We start from the raw sequence: 19,174 nt of genomic DNA, 5'->3' as shown, positions 1-19,174 counted from the left end.
ACCACAAACAGGACAGGCTCCAGCTGAGATATTGATGGGCAGAAAGCAAAAAGCTCACCTGGATGTACTATGTCCAGACATCAAAGCACGAGTGGAATGGAAGCAGGAGAAACAAAAAGAAAGACATGACCACCTCGTGAGGGAGAGACATTTAAAACCCAATGACACTGTCTACATCCGCAACTTCACAAGCAGCCAACTTTGGTTGCCAAGTACCATTCTGAGTCAAGAGTGGCCCAGTCTCCTTTGTGGTCAAACTGACTGATAGTCGATTCATGCGCAGACACCGGGATCACATTCACCTGCGCTATGACAAAGAAAATGCCATGTTTTCAGACAGAACAGCTACGGGTGGTAGTATACAAGTGGAAACGCCACAGGAAACAGTTCACGAGGAACATTCAGTGGACTTCCTCTAACAAACACCCAACCAGCTCCTGTGGCCTCAGACCCAGCTCCACTGGAACACGGCTTATACCCGTGTGTTGTTGCACACCAGATCATAGCGTCGTCACGAGCCTCCTGAAAGACGAACTCTTTGGTTGAGACGAAGAGGCTTGTGGTGTTAGTGTTTGTTTGGAACAGCAGACTTAGTGGAAAATAAATAAGGACTGTCAATTTTCGTTTGTTTACATTTACAGTAACACTAGCAGAAGTTCTAAAATGTTGAAAAGAAAACACTGATGGGGTTTACTTGTTAATCATATGTTCTTTCCTCACCGGGGGATTGAAATTAAGGGGGGATAAGTGTTATAGTGTGGACATTATATAAATAATTACATTGAATATGTTATTGTACTTACCTGCAATATAGTATGATTACTATTCATGTGTCCATGGTTATTATTAGCATTGGCCTTGACGTTTGATGATGTCGTCACCCAGAGTTGTACCTGTTCAATGCGATGGTTGAGTGGGCTGTATAACTTTGTTGCGTTTGTGCATGGCTGTACACCTTTTATTAGGTTGAAAGTAATCGAATTGCGTGTGGGCATTGCTTGTCAAGTTACTGCACACTGTAAACATAAACCAACCCAAGCTATGTAAATGATATGCTACGATTGGAGAAGAACACCCCTTCTTTTGTCCACGCCTTCTGGTGCAGTCAATGTACGGGTGAACTTCTGTGTTCTAATACAGTGCGCTGTCAACGACAAGATGGCAGTGAGTGGGTCTATGAAGGGTCTTCTACTCTACCTCTGCATCTGTAGTCATGTTTCTACTGTGGAAGCGTGGGAACTCACCCTGCTTCACACCAACGACGTCCACGCAAGGGTTGAGGAGACGAGCAACAGTTACGGCAAATGCAACAAGCCTCCGTGTTTTGCCGGTGTGGCAAGGAGGTTTACGAAAATACAGGAGATCCGGAGCCGGGAGAAGAACGTGATGTTGCTGGACGCAGGCGACCAATTTCAGGGAACCGTTTGGTTTAATGTATATAAGGGAGCCGAGGCTGCCTATTTTATGAATAAACTTGGCTACGATGCGATGGTAAGCAGTTCACATCATTCCAGTTGAATATTAATGTGGGCAACTGTATCATTTCATAACGGAGGATGCTCTCTGGGTGACCACATTTAAAATACCCATATGCGGGACAACAGAATGATTTGGCACGACATTCTCCGGACACTGTATCACTATTTCAAAATAGGCCATCACTGTCAATCGTGAATGATAATTCTTCACGTTTTACGGTGAAACGTCCAAACTGCATCTGCATGCCAGTTTCATGGGAATATCGGCATTTAGAATTTGTGAGCAAATTAGAGCAGATGGTTTTAACCTTCCAGTATTTTTATGCAGCTATCTAGCTAACCATCCTAAAATCTCACAACTGAGGTGGTGTTTTTGGTGTAAAAGTAACGTTATACTATGCTGTTAAGTTTGTATCCGATATGTTGAATACTAATGAATCATTATGATCTTCCAAGACATTGATTCAACTTTGATCAAACTTTACTAAAGGACCACAATTGTGAGAAGTGGCGGTGCGACGCAACCCCTGCTCAGCTGTATTGAACGAGCTAATTGAAGCGCACCAAGACTAGCCTACTCATTTGCCTCGGGCAAAACTTAGTGACGCAGAATCTTGCCCCCATGTGTGGCTGTTTTATGAAAATCTGGAAATATGTGGCCAAAGAAACATTTTCTGGTTGGTGTTAGGAAATTATCATTTTTAAAACGGGATTGAGTGAAGTAGCGGAAAATGATGATTGATCAACTAATTAGCTACCCTCACTAATTTGAAGAAATTACCTTATATACCATCTTTCAGTTACTTAGGTAGCTCTTCGTCACAAGCACGCGTTTTGTAAGTGTTATTGTTAGGTCGAACTGTCCTCTCCATGCGTAGCTGGAATTTACCCCGAAAGGATTTGAGAAATGTGATTGGTTGATATTGTCTGGCCTACCTCTCCTCTTGCACTTTGCAGAATATCAGATCTCAACAATGATTGGAAAAGTCTAACACCGCCTTTCTTAAAGTATAGGTCGCGACGTGTCATAGTACATGTATAATTAGTTAGTGAATTTATTTGGCCAAGTGCAACTGCGGTCTCTGTTCAGTATGGCAGCTGCCGGTGTGCTTCGGGGTTTACCAGATCTTTTTTTCTTGAGTGTTCACGACGTTCACTCGGTGACAAGCTGCAGCGCTGTCGTTTAACAGCAGATGCGCTGTCAGCCACTGACTTGTCATTGCCACTCCCCAAATTGACTCATGCTAGCAACAAGTTCTGACTGAGCTCAATCGTCACGAAAAGGCAATAAACCGATGAGTTTCTCTTTCATACAAACTTTGAGAATTTAACGAGGAGATCCCTCAATGTGATTTGTGCGGGGAAGTGCTTAGTTACTTAATGAGTCAATGAAAACGAAAAAAATCCTATAATGACACGTCCTGACTATCCACAGCATGGCGGTATACCTAGGGAATTCTTTCAGAACAGGGCACAATGCGTCAGGAAACAGTGTTTCGACAGTGGAAAGTAGGTAAGCCAGCAAGGCATTGTTGTCATTTTATAAAAAGGTGATAAGCAGAAATAAGGGAGTACTGTCTCAGTAGTATATGAGAGAGTTTCTCTTTCAAACAGTCCCCTGGCCTTCTACACAGCTAATAGCTAACGTGAGGCAAAGCGAGTGAGCTAGCTACTGATAGCTCAACCCTAAGTAACAGTACAACTGAAGATGAAAAATGATCAAGCCTACTGTACATCTTACTGTAGAAATTGTTGGAAACAAGTCTAGGTTGGATCCGTTGCTGTCAAAATACAAGTCATTTTTATTCTGAACTGGAATAAACTGATTGAAGCAAGATACTGAGGCAAACACCGTTCTGGGTTGTTCATCTACAGCAGGAAGCTGTCTCCTGTCTAACTGAGAAAGCACAAGATGTTCTGGTCCTGTTTGACTCCACATACTTAAATCAGTCAGGGTTCTCAACATTACCAGTACCACATTCTTATGATACACTGCTCAAAAAAATAAAGGGAACACTAAAATAACACATCCTAGATCTGAATGAATGAAATATTCTTAAATACTTTTTTCTTTACATAGTTGAATGTGCTGACAAAAATCACAAATTATCAATGGAAATCAAATTTATCAACCCATGTAGATCTGGATTTGGAGTCACACAAAATTAAAGTGGTAAACCACACTACAGGCTGATCCAACTTTGATGTAATGTCCTTAAAACAAGTCAAAATAAGGCTCAGTAGTGTGTGTGGCCTCCACGTGCCTGTTTGACCTCCCTACAGCGCCTGGGCATGCTCCTGATGAGGTGGCGGATGGTCTCCTGAGGGATCTCCTCCCAGACCTGGACTAAAGCATCCGCCAACTCCTGGACAGTTGGTGGATGGAGCAAGACATGATGTCCCAGATGTGCTCAATTGGATTCAGGTCTGGGGAACGGGCGGGCCAGTCCATAGCATCAATGCCTTCCTCTTGCAGGAACTGCTGACACGCTCCAGCCACATGAGGTCTAGCATTGTCTTGCATTAGGAGGAACCCAGGGCCAACCGCACCAGCATATGGTCTCACAAGGGGTCTGAGGATCTCATCTCGGTACCTAATGGCAGTCAGGCTACCTCTGGCGAGCCCCTGGAGGGCTGTGCGGCCCCCCAAAGAAAAGCCACCCCACACCATGACTGACCCACCGCCAAACCGGTCATGCTGGAGGATGTTGCAGGCAGCAGAACATTCTCCACAGCGTCTCCAGACTGTCACATGTGCTCAGTGTGAACCTGCTTTCATCTGTGAAGAGCACAGGGCGCCCGTGGCGAATTTGCCAATCTTGGTGTTCTCTGGCAAATGAAAAACGTCCTACACGATGTTGGGCTGTAAGCACAACCCCCACCTGTGGATGTCGAGCCCTCATACCACCCTCATGGAGTCTGTTTCTGACCGTTTGAGCAGACACATGCACATTTGTGGCCTGCTGGAGGTCATTTTGCAGGGCTCTGGCAGTGCTCCTCCTGCTCCTCCTTGCACAAAGGCGGAGGTAGCGGTCCTGCTGCTGGGTTGTTGCCCTCCTACGGCCTCCTCCACGTCTCCTGATGTACTGGCCTGTCTCCTTGTAGCGCCTCCATGCTCTGGACACTACGCTGACAGACACAGCAAACCCTCTTGCCACAGCTCGCATTGATGTGCCATCCTGGATGAGCTGCACTACCTGAGCCACTTGTGTGGGTTGTAGACTCAGTCTCATGCTACCACTAGAGTGAAAGCACCGCCAGCATTCAAGTGACCAAAACATCAGCCAGGAAGCATAGGAACTGAGAAGTGGTCTGTGGTCCCCACCTGCAGAACCACTCCTTTATTGGGGGTGTCTTGCTAATTGCCTATAATTTCCACCTGTTGTCTATTCCATTTGCACAACAGCATGTGAAATTTATTGTCAATCAGTGTTGCTGCCTAAGTGGACAGTTTGATTTCACAGAAGTGTGATTGACTTGGAGTTACATTGTGTTGTTTAAGTGTTCCCTTTATTTTTTTGAGCAGTGTATATTTAAGCAATATATGGCCAATATGTGGTATATGGCCAAAATACCATGGCTAAGGGCTGTTCTCAAACACAACAGTGCCTGGATACAGCCCTTAGCCATATGCCACAAACCCCTGAGCTGCCTTATTGCTATTATAAACTGGTTACCAATGTAATTAGAGCAGTAAAATGCATGTTTTGTCATACCCGTGGTATATGGTCTGTTATACCACAGCTGTCAGCCAATCAGCATTCAGCGCTCGAACCACCCGGTTTATAAATATTTTTAATATTTTTAAATTAAGTGGACACTTCTGATGACGTTTGACAAGTACACACTGCTCGCAAGGGGGCGAGGTAGGAAGGAAGGATTTATTTTTAAATTATCCACCCTTGGCCGGAAATTTACCACTCGTTCATCCCTCCGATTGCGTTTTCAGCCACTGGTAACTTGCGCTACAGTCAATTATGAGTGCATGTCTACTTATATTAAATATGTAATTATTAATATACGTATAACGAGCAAATAAATTAGCTAACTGACGTTAGCCTGCCCAGCTAGAACTTCTGAAGGAAAATGTTTTATTTCTACACTTTCCAAAAGATAACCAAACAAAAACAAACTTTTCTAACTTATTGGCATTTGTTTTTACTTACACTTGCATGTTGACTGCTCCATTGATGTTTAAGTTTTCGCAGACTTTTCTTAGTGGAGGTACCATTGTCGCGGATTAAATTATGGGGCGTTTCAGGCCCGGAGTGAACATAATTGTACACTCGCAAAGCCGACTGAAAACGAGGACTGAGGGGCTTACTTTGCAAACTTCCCTTGCTTGGCTAATCATTTGGAACACCCTCCAAGATGGCGATGGAGATTCCCCCAAGGGCATAAGGCGAGGGTAAGTGGGTGTGTCTTAAGTGTTTGGACCACAGCCCTATAGAACGTTAGTTTTCCAGGAACAGGGTTGGAGAGCCCTGGCCTACACGTTCTCATTTTGAACTTCTAACGCGGGTGGGATGGGTGTGGCTTTGACTTTAATGCAGGCAAACTTAAATCAGTTTTACCAGCATGTCACGTGCAACCAGAGGGGGAAAAAAACAAAAAAACTCTAGACTTTTACTCCACACACAGAGATGCATACAAAGCTCTCCCCCGCCCTCCATTTGGAAAATCTGACTGATTCTATCCTGATTCCTGTTTACAAGCAGAAACTAAGCTTCTAAGAAATCCCACTACACCCTCAGATGAACCATCAAACATGCAAAGCGTCAACACAGGATTAAGATTGAATCTTACTACACAGGCTCTGACGCTTGTCGGATGTGGCAGGGCTTGAAAACTATTAAGGACTACAAAGGGAAATCCAGATAGGTTCGCGTCACTGGGCAGCATCAATCAGACCAGCTAAATGCCTTTTATGCTCGCTTCAAGGCAATTAACACTGAAGCATGCATGAGAGCACCAGCTGTTCCGGACGACTGTGATAAGACTCGGTAGCCGATGTGAGCAAGACCTTCTGTTACGCACGCCTCTATGAGGGAACGCAACACCCTGCTACAACTCAACTCTCCGTGAAGTGAAAGAGGTATGGACTGTAGGTGTGAGTAAGGATGACAAAGGCATAGAATTTACCGTTTACTAGGAATTTATTCCTTCACACGGTAATATGGGGAAAAAGGGCTGGACGGAACCAAAGCAAAGATAGTAAATCTCAAAGCCCCCTGTCCTACCTTACCTGTCTACCCACTACTTACCTAATTTGGCACCACCTGGTGCCCTACTAAAATACAGGGGGTGGTCCGCCCAGGTCTTATCTAGTGTGCCAAGACGGTGAATATACTACGGGTATATGCATGCCCACGGGCCTCTTGCCTAAGCACTCCCTAGGTGCCTTCCCCTTCCCCCTGGGAACAAATGAAACAGAATATTAAACAATCCACTTTACAACAAAACTGAGGGAAAAAAAATAACTCAGGCCATTAAAGAAGCTCTGACAAAGCAACAAATACACCAAAGCTGTTGCTACCACCACCACCACCACCAACTAACATAGTACATACCAACGACCAACATGCTAGAACCCTCAGTCAGTCAACCTTCTCTCTCAGCAATGATCTATATCGCAATCAATCGCTCTCTTGAACAGCAGAACACTGGCTTTTATAGCTTCAGAAGGCATTGGAAATTGGAAACAGCTGCATCCTGACGAGGGGGCGGGGTCAGTTCTCCAAATAATCGTGGAGTTGACCAATCAGCTGCTGGGGGATTTCAGGAAGCCGTCTCCTGAAACACACTCAAATACACAAACTACAACACAGAAACTGGGGAACGTAACAACTTCAAACAGGTCAACATTCACAAAGCTGCAGGGCCAGAAGCATTATCAGGACATGTACTCAAAGTATGCGCCGACCAACTGGCAAGTGTCTTCATTGACATTTTCAACCTCTCCCTGACCAAGTCTGTAATACCTACATGTTTCAAGCAGACCACCATAGTCCCTGTGCCCAAGGAAGTGAAGGTAACCTGCCTAAATGATTACCACCCCGTAGCACTCATGTCGGTAGCCTTGAAGTGCTTTGAAAGGTTGGTCATGGCTCACATCAACAGCATCCTCCCGGATACCCTAGATCCACTCCAATTCGCATACCGCCCCAACAGATCCACAGATGACGCACTCAATCGCACTCCACACTTTCCCACCTGGACAAAAGGAACACCGATGTGAGAGTGCTGTTCATTGACTACAGCTCAGCGGTCAACACCATAGTGGCCACAAAGCTCATCACTAAGCAAGGACCCTGGGACTAAGCACCTCCCTCTTCAACTGGATCCCGGGCTTCCTGACGGGCCGCCCACAGGTGATAAGGTTAGGCAACAACACGTCTGCAACGCTGCTCCTCAGTACTGGGGCCCCTTCTGTACTCCCTGTTCACCCGCGACTGCATGGCCAAGCACGACTCCAACACCATCATTAAGTTTGCTGACGACACAACAGTGGTAGGCCTGATCAATGATAATGATGAGACAGCCTATATGGAGGAGGTCAGAGAACTGGCAGTGTGGTGCCAGGACCACAACCTCTTCCTCAATGTGAGCAAGACAAATGAGCTGATCTTAGACTACAGGAAAAAGCGGGCCGAACAGGCCCCCATTCTCATTGACGGGGCTGTAGTGGATCAGGTTGAAAGCTTCCTTGGTGTCCACATCACCAACTAACTATCATGGTCCAAACATAACAAGACAGTCGTGAAGAGGGCCCACCAAAACCTTTTCCACCTCAGGAGACTGAAAAGATTTGGCATGGGACCCCAGATCCTCAAAAAGTTCTACAGCTGCACCATCGAGAGCATCCTGACCGGTTGCATCACCACCTGGAATGACAACTGTTCGGCATCTGACCGTGAAGTGCTACAGAGGGTAGTGCGTATGGCCCAGTACATCACTGGGGCCAAGCTTCCTGCCATCCAGGACCTATATACCAGGTGGTGTCAGAGGAAAGCCCATAAAATGATCAGAGACTCCAGTCACCCACGTCATAGACTGTTTTCTCTGATACCGCACGTCAAGTGGTACCGGAGCGCCAAGTCTAGGACCAAAAGGCTCCTTAACAGCTTCACTGGGACCAAGCTTCCTGCCATCCGGGACCTATATAATAGGCGGTGTCAGAGGAAAGCCCATAAAATGATCAGAGACTCCAGTCACCCACGTCATAGACTGTTTTCTCTGATACCGCACGTCGAGTGGTCCCGGAGCGCCAAGTCTAGGACCAAAAGGCTCCTTAACAGCTTCTAACCCCAAGCCATAAGACTGCTGAACAATTAATCAAATGGCCACCAACTATTTACATTGACCCCCCCCCCCCATTTGTTTTGTACACTGCTGCTACTCAAAGTTTATTATCTATGCACAGTCACTTCACCCCTACCTAAATGTACAAATTACATCAACAAACCTGTAACCCCGCACACTGACTTGGTTACAGTACCCCCTATACATAGCCTCGTTATTGTTATTTTATTGTTACTTGTTTTATTTTTTACTTTAGTTTATTTGGTAAATATTTTCTTAACTCTTCTTGAACTGCACTGTTGATTAAGGGCTTGTAAGTAAGCATTTCACGGTAAGGTCTACACCTGTTGTATTCGGCGCATGTGACAGTTTGATTAGATTGAATTATCAGGTAGAACAGAAAGCCAGCAGGCTCCGGACCGCCATAGGGTAAGAGATAAGTACCCTGCCCTATACAGTGCACTACGTTTGACCAGGGGCCTTTTTGTTAAAAGTAGTACACTATAAAGAGAATAAGAACAGGGTGCCATTTGGGATGCACCCTGGTGTGTAGAGATATATTTTCCGTAGGGTCTTTAGGGATAGGGTACTCCGCGGTGTATTAATCTGTGACGTACAAGGGACAAGGAGCCTGGAGCAAGGTGTCAATGTGGTGGACAAGACAAGTCCAGACAAAGGTCTTCAATTCTCAGTGTGACATTGTCTGGGAAAAATTGAAGCCATGTTCATAATATGGTCAGGAAGCCTACCCCAGGAGGACGCTAATTAGTTATGTATAAAACAAATAATAGATTATTTTTTTCCCATCAGTTGTTAGTGGACATGCACTTACGTGGCAATTAGATGAAGAAAAACATTAGATAAACTCATCTAAAATGCACTTGGCAGCACAATAACACCAGAACAGTATGGTTGGTTGAACATTGTTGTTAATCGGGAAATATTGTGGTTGACCTTTGCCTTTGTTTGTAACTTTATAGGCTCTGGGGAATCATGAGTTTGACAATAACGTGGAGGGACTTATCAAGCCGTTTCTCCAGGAGGTGAAGTGCACAGTCCTCAGTGCTAACATCAAAGCAGATGACACACTTGCCCCACACATCAGCGGGCTTTATTTCCCATATAAGATATTTGATGTTGGCTCTCAGAAAGTGGGCGTGGTTGGATACACTTCAAAGGAAACACCTGCCCTGTCACAAACGGGTACAATTATGTTTTGACTTGATTAAGGTTTTGATTGAAGTTTTAGCTTCTCCTCACCCCCCCCCCCCCTCTTAATGTATCTTCCTTCTCTTCTCAATCCTTTTATTCTCCCTCTATTCAGTTTCATATTCATGCATTCGCTCCTCTCCTACTCTCGTCACAATAATCCATATTGATTGCTCTGTCAAGGTTGCTTCATGTTTGCTTCCAATATTTACACTATGATTTTAATGCCTTCCTCTAGATCAGGGTTTCTCAAACTCGGTCGTCGGGACCGCAAGTGGTGCACGTTTTGTTTTTTGCCATCGCACTACACAGCTGATTCAAATAATTAACTAATCGCCAAGCTTTGATCATTTGAATCAGCTGTGTAGTGCTAGGGCAAAAAACTAAATGTGCACCACTTGGGGTCATAAGGACTAAGTTTGGGAAACATTTAAATAATTTCCCTTATATAAAATGTATTTTTGTTCCTCATTCTGTTGCAGGACCTAACTTAGTGTTTGAGGACGAGATTGATGCCCTTCAGCCCCAGGTCGACAAACTCATCACCTTGGGGGTCAACAAGATCATCGCCCTCGGTCACTCTGGCTTCGTTACGGACAAAGAAATAGCCAGAAGGGTGAAGGGCGTGGATGTGGTCATTGGAGGACACAGCAACACATTTCTGTACACGGGTACGGTATGCAGTGTTTACCACAGACTACTGTTTAATATTTACAATCATAGTAATTGCATCTGCCAGCCTGGGCTCTCTCTGAGCTTGGTGACGAGGTTACAATCTCTGATTGTATTTCATCCTAACACCATCATTTTTAACTGTCATAAGTTTTTGTAAGGAATTGTGGAAACTACAGTTGATTCCCGAACTGAACATGTGTCCATGGATGTCTTCAGTTTTCCTTCCTTACAAGCGATCCAACCATGAAATCATATAATGGAAAAACAGACTGGAAATATAATTGGAAGCATCAGTGGTCTCACTCTAACCACAGCACCATAGAAACTCCAAAACAACAAGCACATAAATTCTGCCTTCAGTCCTGAAGGAAGAAGGCTTACTAATAACTCAACCAACAACCACACCATGCTGTTTTTACCACACAGGCAGTGTATTACTTTATGCCTCAGCAGCTCTTGGTCTGTGATTTGAGGGATCCACATCCTTAATTAGTGCAATATCAAAAAGCTGGAACAATGAGTATCTGCCACCTGTCTTACCTGATGCCGATCCTGGCCTTTTGTTTTATGGATGCGTCCCAAATGGCACTCCCTACAAAGAGATTAGGGTGTCATTTGGGATTTAGCCACAGTTAGCTTGTGCCGTGCTGAGCTTTTTCCACAACAGCAGCCATGATTCATATTGGTTAGAATCAGTGCACTGACTGGTTCCCATGCTTGCAAGTTCAGTACCTATGCTATGCTGCTTTTTCTTTTTTTAAAGAGCGAGGACTCTGTGATGGCTATAAGGATTCCCTTTGATGTGAGGCCTACACTTTAGAACAGTTTACTAAACCACAAACAGTAAGCCCTTTGTTCAGTAATTCTGCCTGGAAAGTCAGTGTAGTTCAGGCTGATGTGGTGGGAAAGTAAGAACATAAGAATCCAAGGGGTCGATGGCCTGGATTCATTCTGTTACACAGCAGCTAATTGAAACCCAGTTGATATCTTAATGCATTCACAGTTATTTAGGCATTGTTTAATTGCTAAGGCTGTTTTCTTAAGCATGATTACAATGCAACTGATGCTTGAAATGGAAAAACATTAATTTAATTCCATTGTTTACAATTCACTGTTTCGATAGGAGAGAAACCTTCCTCTGAGGTTCCGGCAGGTCCTTACCCCGTCATGGTGAAATCAGAGGATGGGCGGGACGTCCCTGTGGTGCAGGCCTTTGCGTTTGGGAAATATCTGGGTTACCTCAAGGTGGCATTTGATGAGGCTGGCAATGTGGTCCAGTCCACAGGCAACCCCATCCTGCTGGACAGCTCTGTACCAGAGGGTGAGTACAGTACTACTGAGTAAAATGAGATGAAGTTGCCAGTAAGTGTGTCTTAAATGGCACCCTATTCTCTACCGTATATAGTCCACTACTTTTGAACAGAGCCTATTGGCCCTTATCAAAAGCAGTATAGGAAATAGGGTGCCATTTCGGACCTACACAGTGAAATGGGCATCCGTTTGCATCAGCAGTGCTACTGTTTATCTTATCACTTGTGAAGTGTGAAAATAGCACGTTTGGTTCTCGACTTTGTGTAGCATGGTGATACTGTTCTATGTTTTGTAATTATTTGAATGTCTGGTGGAGAACACTACTGAACATTACTGTGGACACATACCATTGACCTTCTACTTCAAGCTTTTATTTCATATTTACTAATTCAATGAGAATGTGTTTCGCTTAAGCATGAGTTCACTGTTACCAATCTGCTATTTATTAGAATTTTAATGTGAAGACTACGTCGGTTTCAGTACCACTATCAGTATAACTTTAATATATAAAAGTATTATTCAACTTTATATAGTTGGGTTGTTCCACAATTTTAGTGCCTTTTGCGTCCCTTTAATATTATGTCTCTGATAAGCTACCCAGGAAAAGGCTGAAAATAGCCCATATTGATATGTAGCCATATAAGGTTCATGAAATCAATAACTTTGTATCAGATAACAGTCATGTATTAGCCACCGCTTAGATAATTAATTTGATGCATCAGTAGCAATACAAGGATATAACATTTATAGAAGATACAGAAATGCTTGTGGGGGAGGAGTTGCTGTATATATTCAGAGCCATATCCCTGTAATGCTTAGAGAAGATCTTATGTCAAGTGTTATTGAAGTGTTGTGGTTGCAGGTTCACTTGGCACATCTAAAGCCCTTTCTTTGGGGGTGTTGCTATAGGCCATCAGTCAGTATCTAAATAATATGTGAAATGCTTGATAGTGTATGTAAACCGAGAGGTCTACTTCCTTGGGGACCTGATTTTTCATCAAGCTGTCCGCTCAAGAGGAAGCTTCTCACTGTAACCAGTGTCTGTAATCTGGTTCAGGTTATTAATCAACCACTACACGAACAAGATCATCCACATGTATCGATCATATTTTTACTAATACTGTAGAACTTTGCGCTAAAGCTGTACCCGTACCCATTGGATGCAGTGATCACAAAAAAAGTGGCTATATCTAGGAAAGAAACATTAATGTTGAAATTCCCAAATTGTTTGCCTAGTCAATTTACACACAGCTCTGACACACACTTATCCCACCAGACATGCCACAAGGGGTCTTTTCTTAGTCCCCAAATCCAGAACAAAGTCAAGAAAACGTACATATTATTATTGCATGGAACTTCCTTCCATCTCATATTGCTCAAATAAAAAAAAAACAGTTTTGCGGTTTAAGATAAAGCAATAATTCGTGGCCCAACGCCTCTCCCCTATTTGACCTAGATAGTTTGTGTCTGCATTGATATGTAGGCTACATGTGACTTAAAAAAAAATGTAGTTCTGTCCATGAGCTGTTCTTGTATAATGATCTGTATTATGTTTTGTGTGGACCCCAGGAAGAGTAGCTGCTGCTTTTGCAACAGCTAATGGGGATCCTAATAAAATACCTTTGATATTGAATTTTAAAAGCCTGTTCTGTTAAATGAAGTGCACTTTAATATAGTCACATGGAGAATTCAATAAATACTTAATATGAATAAAGGCTTGCTAAAGTACCAAAATTCAGCATCAGTCAAACCTGTCACTTCTAGGAAGATTTTAATCCACTGTCTCCAAGTTTCACCACTATTGTAAAGCCCTAGTTATTTATTTTCTTTGACAGTCACTTCTGAAGATTACTATTTCATGTGATTAGTGATTCATTTACATCTGACCCTTATTTTAAGGTGAACTGAACTCTCGTTTTAAAAAGGTGAAACTAATAGTCAAATCAGAGTAAAAGCAGGTGAGCAAGTTCTACTTTTTTTCTTTCTTTTTTTTGCCATTTTCTTGTGGAAAACTGAGCGGGCCAAGCATAACATGTCAACCTAGTTACCACAGTGGATCTGGACCGATTCTGGCTGAGAGTCAGACTCTGCCGACATCATGTGGCCTGAGTCTGGGCCGCCTTGGGCAGTATTGCTTATGGTTAGGATGCAGGGATTTGAACTCGGGCCCATTCCGGTGCGAGTTATCTGGCCCAAATGTATTACTTGGGGCTCGGACCTACTCTCTGGCAGATGATTACACGGGCTGCTTTATATAAATAACATTTCAATAGAAAAATACATTCTCAATGTTTGATCAAAAAATACAATTCATTTTCAAATTAATTTCTTTAAGAGTCCTGTTTTAAGTAGTATTTTGATGCTTTGTGTAAGGCAATTGATACGCATTAACTTTGTGGCTGGAGCCTCCTGAGTGGGGAAGCGCCCTAAGACAATGCATCGCAGTGCAAACTGCTTGCCAAAGATGCTAGTTTGATACTCGTGCCGGTCACGACCAGGAGACCCATGAGGCAACGCACAATTGGCCCGGAGTCGTCCGAGTTAGGGGAGGGTTTGGCCGGCCGGGATGTCCTTGTGCTGTAGCGACTCCTGTGGCGGGCCAGGCGCATGCACGCTGACATGGTCACCAGGTGTACGGTGTTTCCTCCGACAGACTACTTTTTTTGTTGGGTGGATGGGTATAATTTGTATGCATAAAATGGATAATAGTTATTTAAATGACTAAATTTGGGTAATTTTGTATACATTTAAATTTGCATCGGGACGCTTCTGGGGCAATCCTGGTAAAATGCCGGCAAAGTTGACTGAATTTCCAGTAGATGGAAATGGGCCGATTCTGCGCAGTCATTAATTTTGATTCCGGGCCAAGTCCAACACCCGATTCTGGGCAGACTCAATCAGTTCCAGCCCCCCAGAAGAGGTCTCGTTTTGGGCCGAAGTGTTTGAATTTTTTCCCCCCCCATTGCTAGCTGGGTACCCATAAACGAGAAATGTTTTAAATCTGTGTTTTGTGAAGCTTGCATTCAATTGACACTCCGTTGCACACAAGCTTCCATTCCCCGTGTCACAAGTCTCTATCATCAATAGTAATTTTATTTAACCTCTTGAGATGGGGAAAACAAGGCATTTTAAAATGTATCATGACCGAATGTTAAATTGAGGTGAAACCAAGTTACACTTCTCAAAAGGCACCGAATTAACCCAGTAACTGCATCTGATTTCCTCTTGTCAGACCCCAGTATTCTTGCTGACGTAAACGAGTGGAAAAAGGCCCTGGCAAATTACTCCTCCCAGTATGTGGGGGAGACCCTGGTGTATCTCAATGGAACGTTTGAAGAGTGCAGGTTCCGAGAGTGCAACCTGGGAAACCTAATCTGCGATGCTATGGTGAGTTAGTAGTACCCAGGACAGCTACCCAAACCTGGTACCTTTCGGTCAGTCTGTAGCCTACTGATGAAATCCTGTTATTTTGCTGTAGGTACACCACAACATTAAATATGCAGATGAGCTTCAGTGGAACCATGTCAGCTCCTGCATCGTCCAAGGGGGATCAATACGGTCATCCATAGATGAACGCAGCCGAAATGGTGCATTTGCCTTATGGGGCTGTTTCCTGGACAACAGCAGAAAATTCTATGGAGATTCTCCATTGAGCTTGTTTTTTTGTTGTCCAGGACAAGGCTTAATCTGTGTCTAGGAAACCAGCCTTGTTTGCCATTTGTGTTTTTCTCCCTAAATGTGGAAACTGATTGAAATGTATTTTGTTAGGTTCCATCACGATGGAAGACCTGATTGCTGTGTTGCCGTTTGGAGGCACCTATGATCTGGTGCAGCTGAAGGGCTCCACTCTGAGGAAAGCTTTTGAGCACTCTGTCAGGAGATATGGAGGGAACACAGGGGAATTCCTTCAAGTATCAGGTATCAGTCTGCATTTCATTTTCTTTGGTAAAGAGGTTCATAATGTAACCTAAACCAGTTGACGTCAGGCACTTGTCTCCAGCTATCTATCCCCAAGAACCTGTGCACCTACATTGAATTTACTATTGTTTAGCTTTTCCCCTCTTAGTCAAACTACATGGAGAGGAATGAGGACAAGTGTTTTGGACTGAATTTATTTCACTCCTATAATCTCAATAGGATTCCATGTAGAGTATGATATGTCAAGGCCCCCAGGGGAGCGTGCCAGGAGTATCAGTGTGCTCTGTACGAACTGCCGGGTGCCCGTCTATGAGCCACTGGACAACAGCAGACTATACAAGGTGGTCCTGCCCTCCTACTTGGTGGAAGGAGGAGACGGATTCTCCATGATCAAAGAGGAGAAGCTGAAACACGACAGTGGTGAGCTCACAGAATTGAATAGATTAGAACACTAAGGGTGCCATTGGAGACGAACAATTCCCTGTATAGTGCACCAGGATTGGGGTCAATTCAGAAAGTAAACCAAATTCTACATTTTCCTCAAAGCATTAAGAGAATTGAAGTTGGAATTTCAGTGTACTTCCTGAATTGTCTGCAATGTAATTGACCCCAACCCTTTAGTCCACTAAATAAGGAATTGGCCAGGGTGCCTTTTGGGACGCTGATATCTCTAGGGATGAGCTCCTTTCATGAACAGGAACCCCTTGAGCATTTTCTGTTGCACAACTATTATTTACCAGATAAGTTGTTGGTTAACTGGTTCATGGGGGTTGAAAATAGTTTATCTTACAGGTGACATGGACATTTCAGTGGTGGCCAGCTACATTACTGAGAGGAAGAAGGTGCACCCAGCTGTAGAAGGACGTATCAAGATTTCCAACTCAAATTCAGGAGGATCTGGACACACAACTCTGTTAATCCTCATAGGGCTGGTGATGGCTCTGTCTAGGAGCCTATGAGATCCCTGCCTGCAACACTAGCTCGCCATTGGACGTGTTCTTCTCAGCATCCAAGGGAAGAGCTCAACTCTAGTTAGTCTAGTGAGAGTACAAATTAAGGACATTGGTGAAATATCCATTAACAAGGCGCTTAGATATTTCTATATAAATACTGTAAATGACACACTGGACTACTCTAGATGACAGGTTTTGCTTTGTCAAGTCTAATGTACAGTAACTGCTGTCAAGCTCTTGCTCAAATTATGTCTATATAATAGTACCACATACAGTACTAACATAAGCAAACTACAACAGAGATGTTAACAGATGACCACTGGCTGTTTTAATGTGTGCACTGTGCAGCGTATGCTTGCTTAACCAGCATTAGTTTATGGGAGAAGATATACAAACAACAAGCTCTGTTTTTAAGCTCTTTGGGACCAGAGAGGAGAAATGAGTTGGTCAACCTTTTGTAAATATTTATAGATTTCTTTACTATGGTCATGAATGCTATACTACTGTTTCTAAAGTTGGTTAGCTTGTTTCAAATCCAAAGAAGTACATTGAGAACCAGAGGTCATAAATTGAGTTTCTCAGTTGTAATTTGTAAATGTGAAATGTTTTATTTGGCTTAGTTGTGATATTGAAATAAGCTTGGTAGTAGTACATTTAGACATGTCAATGTTTGTCTAGCAGATATTTGTGATTTAAAAGCTGATCTTGAACTAGCGCTCATGCAAAAAAAATGAAAGTACACTGCCTCATTCCATCTAATGTAGCGTTTCAAAAAGGAAACAATGAAATCCCTCTGACTCAATGGTGTGAGTGGTGTGGCTTTGCTGCTCTCACCATTGATCAGAACTGTTTAAGGCCACAGGAGTATTTGAGGAAAGGGAACATTCTCTCTCAACCTCCCAAAGGCTTTATTCTTTACAGGGGCCAGCCATTCATCTCCACCCACCGCTGGCACTGGGAATTACCATGGAATGTATCTCCTTTCCACAGTGGGAGAAACAAGATTCCAAGGGAGGGCAGATGGAAATCGTATTAGGTCATATGCAGGACACCTCAATTTAGAAAACTGAGAAGCCGACTTTAACCACAGGTCTCAGCTCATTGCTGCAGCCTGCATCTATTTTTACAGCACACAAATTAAACCATAGTTACGGTCGAGGAAGACCTCTTACACATCAAGAAAGGACCTCGGTGCAGCAGCCAGCAAGGAATTATTTAAGCCAGATAAAATATGACATTTGACCACCCAGTAAAATCAATAAATATATTTTATTATTGTACATTGGAATGTTGATATGATCTCAGAGACATTGGAATTTTCACTCCAGGGAAGGGAAGCGTGCTGTTATCTACATCCACTGGCTACTATCGGCCGATGGCTCTCTCTGTCCCTGCTGAATAGACAACATTATCACGGTATCCGCAGGAAGGTACACAAACTACATCCTGGTAGCTTCCTACTTTATAAATAAGCGTGTCTAAATAGTTTGGAAAAGACATGGTTGGCCTGTGTATCCGATTCTTAGGAATTTACCTTGCCAAGCTCTGGAAACAGTTCTTCGACAGCAATATCCATCAGAACGTAAGTCATCTGAGGGACAGAAACAAGAGAGAAAACAGATAATGCACCATGAAACCTTGGCTGCAGAGAAAATTGTCTCCTTGTTTGGCTTTACCTGCTTGTTAAGAAGGGGCTGCTGAAAACCGTCAAAGAGAAGCCTGATGCCCTCGTATTTGGCCTCCTGTCCGATGCACTTTTCCACAAAGTCTATGAGGTGAAAAGACAAAGACATCAATACAGTACAACGGAGGCCCACTTAATCCATCAAATTATTATGACTATTTCCATGGATGATGCCATTGCACTTGTTCAACATGCAGCGTTTCTGCCAGGACATGCTTTCAAAAGTAGGACCAGGCTTCCAGAGATTAGAATGAAACCGATAAATCAGGGAGTGTTCAGACAAAGGTTGTGTCCCAAAATGGCATCCAATTCCCTTTATAGTGCACTACTTTTGACCAGGGCCCATAGGGGCATATGCACTGGCAATGGGACTTATTGATATGACGAAATGGAAAATATCTGGGCTTGGTGAAAACTATTCTCTGTGTCTGGATGTCATTTGTTAATACAATGTAACAAAACGGAACTTGCTTGGTGGCTAATGAACTGTGATTAAGACATGAATCCATCATGCTGAGAGCTAGATATCTTGTGTAGAGAGTGCATACTGGATCTGTGCAGCACATGAATAGAGTAAAAGAATACTAGGTAGCCTGAGTTCCAGTCTGTTTGTATAATAACAATTTGGTGGGTGCTTATATTTT

At 43.5% G+C, this 19,174-nt stretch overlaps 2 protein-coding genes across 13 annotated transcripts in view; one reads left to right on the top strand and one right to left on the bottom strand.

Annotated features, from left to right (window-relative positions):
- Positions 1–1,120: 1,120 nt before the first annotated feature.
- LOC135557414 (5'-nucleotidase-like) lies at positions 1,121–18,126 on the top strand. Its single transcript, XM_064990658.1, has 9 exons — positions 1,121–1,491; positions 9,761–9,983; positions 10,472–10,660; positions 11,788–11,985; positions 15,208–15,362; positions 15,454–15,562; positions 15,744–15,893; positions 16,113–16,313; positions 16,686–18,126. The coding sequence occupies exons 1-9, from the start codon at positions 1,159–1,161 to the stop codon at positions 16,850–16,852; spliced, it is 1,725 nt and encodes a 574-aa protein (XP_064846730.1). The 5' UTR covers positions 1,121–1,158; the 3' UTR covers positions 16,853–18,126.
- The window catches only part of LOC135557410 (sorting nexin-14-like), a 30,040-nt gene continuing 28,962 nt past the window's right edge, over positions 18,097–19,174 (bottom strand). For 8 of the 12 annotated variants that reach the window (XM_064990649.1, XM_064990642.1, XM_064990650.1 and 5 more), the window contains one exon: positions 18,097–18,614. In XM_064990649.1, coding sequence (XP_064846721.1) covers positions 18,325–18,614 — 290 coding nt within the window. In that variant the 3' untranslated portion in view covers positions 18,097–18,324. The remainder of the gene's footprint in view (positions 18,615–19,174) is intronic. The other 4 variants (XM_064990645.1, XM_064990646.1, XM_064990643.1 and 1 more) reach the window with 3 other exon arrangements.

Source organism: Oncorhynchus masou, chromosome 16, assembly GCF_036934945.1.
Source record: "Oncorhynchus masou masou isolate Uvic2021 chromosome 16, UVic_Omas_1.1, whole genome shotgun sequence".
Lineage (NCBI taxonomy): Eukaryota > Metazoa > Chordata > Actinopteri > Salmoniformes > Salmonidae > Oncorhynchus > Oncorhynchus masou.
Note: the sequence above shows the minus strand (reverse complement) of the source record. Positions and strands in the feature narration are given on the sequence as shown.